Consider the following 5,000-nt stretch of genomic DNA (forward strand, 5'->3'; position numbering starts at 1 on the left):
TAGGATGGAGGGATGGAATGAGAGAGAGATGAACTACAAACTGGGACAGGTAGGATGGAGGGATGGAATGAGAGAGAGATGGGGAACATGGACTACAAACTGGGACAGGTAGAATGGAGGGATGGAAGGAGAGAGAGATGGGGAACATCGACTACAAACTGGGACAGGTAGGATGGAGGGATGGAAGGAGAGAGAGATGGACTACAAACTGGGACAGGTAGGATGGAGGGATGAAATGAGAGAGAGATGGACTACAAACTGGGACAGGTAGGATGGAGGGATGGAAGGAGAGAGAGGGGGTGGATGAAAGGAAGACAGAACAAATGGCTAGTTGTGTCCTTCTCTTGCAGATATTTTCAGTCTCTCTCTAATTCCTCTCCTTTATTGTCTCTCTCTCTCTCTCTAATTCCTCTCCTTTATTGTCTCTCTCTCTCTCTCTCTCTAATTCCTCTCCTTTATTGTCTCTCTCTCTCTCTCTCTAATTCCTCTCCTTTATTGTCTCTCTCTAATACCTCTCCTTTATTGTCTCTCTCTAATACCTCTCCTTATTGTCTCTCTCTAATTCCTCTCCTTTATTCTCTCTCTCTAATACCTCTCCTTTATTGTCTCTCTCTAATTCCTCTCCTTTATTGTCTCTCTCTCTCTCTAATTCCTCTCCTTTATTGTCTCTCTCTAATTCCTCTCCTTTATTGTCTCTCTCTAATTCCTCTCCTTTATTGTCTCTCTCTAATTCCTCTCCTTTATTGTCTCTCTCTCTCTCTAATTCCTCTCCTTTATTGTCTCTCTCTAATTCCTCTCCTTTATTGTCTCTCTCTAATTCCTCTCCTTTATTGTCTCTCTCTCTCTCTAATTCCTCTCCTTTATTGTCTCTCTCTCTAATTCCTCTCCTTTATTGTCTCTCTCTCTAATTCCTCTCCTTTATTGTCTCTCTCTAATTCCTCTCCTTTATTGTCTCTCTCTAATTCCTCTCCTTTATTGTCTCTCTCTCTCTCTCTCTAATTCCTCTCCTTTATTGTCTCTCTCTCTCTCTAATTCCTCTCCTTTATTGTCTCTCTCTAATTCCTCTCCTTTATTGTCTCTCTCTAATTCATCTCCTTTATTGTCTCTCTCTAATTCCTCTCCTTTATTGTCTCTCTCTCTAATACCTCTCCTTTATTGTCTCTCTCTAAATCCTCTCCTTTATTGTCTCTCTCTCTCTCTCTAATTCCTCTCCTTTATTCTCTCTCTCTCTCTCCTCTCTCTCTAATTCCTCTCCTTTATTGTCTCTCTCTCTCTAATTCCTCTCCTTTATTGTCTCTCTCTCTCTAATTCCTCTCCTTTATTGTCTCTCTCTCTCTCTCTAATTCCTCTCCTTTATTGTCTCTCTCTTTCTCTCTAATTCCTCTCCTTTATTGTCTCTCTCTAATTCCTCTCCTTTATTGTCTCTCTCTAATTCCTCTCCTTTATTGTCTCTCTCTAATTCCTCTCCTTTATTGTCTGTCTCTCTCTAATTCCTCTCCTTTATTGTCTCTCTCTCTCTAATTCCTCTCCTTTATTGTCTCTCTCTCTCTAATTCCTCTCCTTTATTGTCTCTCTCTCTCTAATTCCTCTCCTTTATTGTCTCTCTCTCTCTAATTCCTCTCCTTTATTGTCTCTCTCTCTCTCTCTCTCTCTAAATCCTCTCCTTTATTGTCTCTCTCTCTCTCTCTCTCTCTCTCTCTCTAATTCCTCTCCTTTATTGTCTCTCTCGCTCTAATACCTCTCCTTTATTGTCTCTCTCTAATTCATCTCCTTTATTGTCTCTCTCTAATTCATCTCCTTTATTGTCTCTCTCTAATTCCTCTCCTTTATTGTCTCTCTCTCTCTCTAATTTCTCTCCTTTATTGTCTCTCTCTAATACCTCTCCTTTATTGTCTCTCTAATTCCTCTCCTTTATTGTCTCTCTAATACCTCTCCTTTATTGTCTCTCTCTCTCTCTAATTCATCTCCTTTATTGTCTCTCTCTAATTCCTCTCCTTTATTGTCTCTCTCTCTCTCTCTCTCTCTCTAATTCCTCTCCTTTATTGTCTCTCTCTAATTCCTCTCCTTTATTGTCTCTCTCTAATTCCTCTCCTTTATTGTCTCTCTCTAATTCCTCTCCTTTATTGTCTCTCTCTAATTCCTCTCCTTTATTGTCTCTCTCTCTCTCTAATTCCTCTCCTTTATTGTCTCTCTCTCTAATTCCTCTCCTTTATTGTCTCTCTCTAATTCCTCTCCTTTATTGTCTCTCTCTAATTCCTCTCCTTTATTGTCTCTCTCTCTAATTCCTCTCCTTTATTGTCTCTCTCTAATTCCTCTCCTTTATTGTCTCTCTCTCTATTTCCTCTCCTTTATTGTCTCTCTCTAATACCTCTCCTTTATTGTCTCTCTCTAATTCCTCTCCTTTATTGTCTCTCTCTATCTCTAATTCCACTCCTTGTCTCTCTCCATCAGGTGTCCATCCATTCTGTGTGGCTGGGGAACAACATTACCCCTCTGAGAGAGGAAGAGTGGGGTGAGGATGAGGAAGATGAGACTGATACTCCGGCCCCCGCCTCTCTTCCTACCTCTCCTATCAACTCCAGGTAAGACACACACACACACACACCTGTCTCTCTCTCTCTCTCTCTCTCTCTACCCTCCTCTCTTCTCCCTCTACAGGAAGCATCGTGCAGGTGTAGACATCCACTCCTGTTCTCAGTTCCTATTGGAGCTCTACAGCCAGTGGCTCCTCCCCGGTTCCCCTAGCAACAGACGCACCCCTGTTGTGCTCATCAGCGAGGTGGTCCGATCGGTAAGAACACAGAGTATGTAGTTTGTAAGGACACAGACTCGGTAGTTTGTAAGAACACAGACTCTGTAGTTTGTTCTCTCATTCACTCAATGGTTACATTGGATCGAGGACTAAGGTGGAAACTCCCTCCAGCCATTGCACTGATGCATTATGGGACGGGGAGAGTGCACGCTTCTGGAGAAAGGCGAGAGAATCACTCTCTTTATTTCTTTGTTTATCATTTCCTTGGTTGTTAAGAGGTTTCTCTCTCTCTCTCTGTCTCTCTGTCTCTCTCTCTGTCCCTCTCTGTCTCACTGTCTCTGTCCCTCTCTGTCTCTCTCTCTCTGTCTCTCTCTCTCTGTCTCTCTGTCTCTCTCTCTCTCTGTCTCTCTCTCTCTGTCTCTCTGTCCCTCTCTGTCTCTCTCTCTCTGTCTCTCTCTCTCTGTCTCTCTCTCTCTGTCTCTCTCTCTCTGTCTCTCTGTCCCTCTCTGTCTCTCTCTCTCTGTCTCTCTGTCTCTCTCTCTGTCCCTCTCTGTCTCACTGTCTCTGTCTCTGTCCCTCTCTGTCTCTCTCTCTCTGTCTCTCTCTCTCTCTCTGTCTCTCTGTCTCTCTCTCTCTCTGTCTCTCTCTCTCTGTCTCTCTCTCTCTCTCTCTCTGTCTCTCTCTCTCTCTCTCTCTGTCTCTCTGTCTCTCTCTCTCTGTCTCTCTCTCTGTCTCTCTCTCTCTGTCTCTCTCTCTCTGTCTCTCTCTCTCTCTGTCCCTCTCTGTCTCACTGTCTCTCTCTGTCTCTGTCCCTCTCTGTCTCTGTCCCTCTGTCTCACTGTCTCTCTCTGTCTCTCTGTCTCTGTCTCTGTCTCTCTCTCTGTCTCTGTCCCTCTGTCTCACTGTCTCTCTCTGTCTCTGTCTCTGTCCCTCTCTGTCTCTGTCTCTCTCTGTATCTCTCTCTGTCTCTCTCTCTCTGTCCCTCTGTCTCACTGTCTCTCTCTGTCTCTCTCTGTCTCTGTCTCTCTCTGTCTCTGTCTCTGTCCCTCTCTGTCTCTGTCTCTCGTCTGTCTCTGTCTCTGTCTCTCTCTGTCTCTGTCTCTCTCTGTCTCTCTCTCTGTCTCTCTAGTTGTTGGCGGTCTCTGACCTGTTCACGGAGCGTAACCAGTTTGACATGATGTTCACCACCCTGATGGAGCTGCAGAAGAGTCATCCTGCTGAAGATGAGATAATGAACCAGTACCTGGTACCAGCTCTCTGTAAGGCTGCTGCTGTCCTGGGCATGGTGAGACACAGTGTGTGTGCTTACAAACCTGTGTGTGTGTGTGTGTGTTCAAGACAAGGCTACATCTGAACCTGTGTGTGTGTGTGTGTGTGTTCAGGACAAGGCTACATCTGAACATGTGTGTGTGTGTGTGTGTTCAAGACAAGGCTACATCTGAACCTGTGTGTGTGTGTGTGTGTTCAGGACAAGGCTACATCTGAACCTGTGTGTGTGTGTGTGTGTGTGTGTGTGTGTGTGTTTAGGACAAGGCGACCTCTGAACCTGTGTCTGTGTGTGTGTTCAGGACAAGGCGACCTCTGAACCTGTGTCTGTGTGTGTGTTCAGGACAAGGCGACCTCTGAACCTGTGTGTGTGTGTGTGTGTGTGTGTGTAGGACAAGGCTACGTCTGAACCTGTGTGTGTGTGTTCAGGACAAGGCTACATCTGAACCTGTGTGTGTGTGTGTGTTCAGGACAAGGCTACATCTGAACCTGTGTGTGTGTTCAGGACAAGGCTACATCTGAACCTGTGTGTGTGTGTGTGTTTAGGACAAGGCGACCTCTGAACCTGTGTCTGTGTGTGTGTGTGTTCAGGACACGGCTACATCTGAACCTGTGTGTGTGTTTAGGACAAGGCGACCTCTGAACCTGTGTGTCGGGTGTTGGAGCTGACCCTGCACAGCACCCACCTCCCCAGCCGTATGGGAGCGCTGCATGGCCTGCTGTACGTACTGGAGTGTGACCTGCTGGACGACACGGTGAAACAGCTGATACCTGCCGTCTCTGACTACATCCTGAGTAACCTACGGGCCGTAGCACAGTGAGTAACACACACACACACACACAGACTACATCCTGAGTAACCTACGGGCCATAGCACAGTGAGTAACACACACACACACACACACAGACTACATACTGAGTAACCTACAGGCCATAGCACAGTGAGTAACACACACACACACACAGACTACATACTGAGTAA

General features: G+C 45.5%; 1 protein-coding gene across 1 annotated transcript in view; it reads left to right on the forward strand.

Annotated features, from left to right (window-relative positions):
• Window positions 1-5,000, forward strand: part of LOC116363895 (huntingtin-like) — a gene marked incomplete at its 5' end in the record, with an annotated part of 50,560 nt that overhangs the window by 17,031 nt on the left and 28,529 nt on the right. The window contains 4 exons of the mRNA XM_031817244.1: window positions 2,452-2,582; window positions 2,659-2,791; window positions 3,882-4,037; window positions 4,645-4,833. Coding sequence (XP_031673104.1) covers window positions 2,452-2,582; window positions 2,659-2,791; window positions 3,882-4,037; window positions 4,645-4,833 — 609 coding nt within the window. The remainder of the gene's footprint in view (window positions 1-2,451; window positions 2,583-2,658; window positions 2,792-3,881; window positions 4,038-4,644; window positions 4,834-5,000) is intronic.

Source organism: Oncorhynchus kisutch, unplaced genomic scaffold (assembly GCF_002021735.2).
Source record: "Oncorhynchus kisutch isolate 150728-3 unplaced genomic scaffold, Okis_V2 scaffold963, whole genome shotgun sequence".
NCBI lineage: Eukaryota > Metazoa > Chordata > Actinopteri > Salmoniformes > Salmonidae > Oncorhynchus > Oncorhynchus kisutch.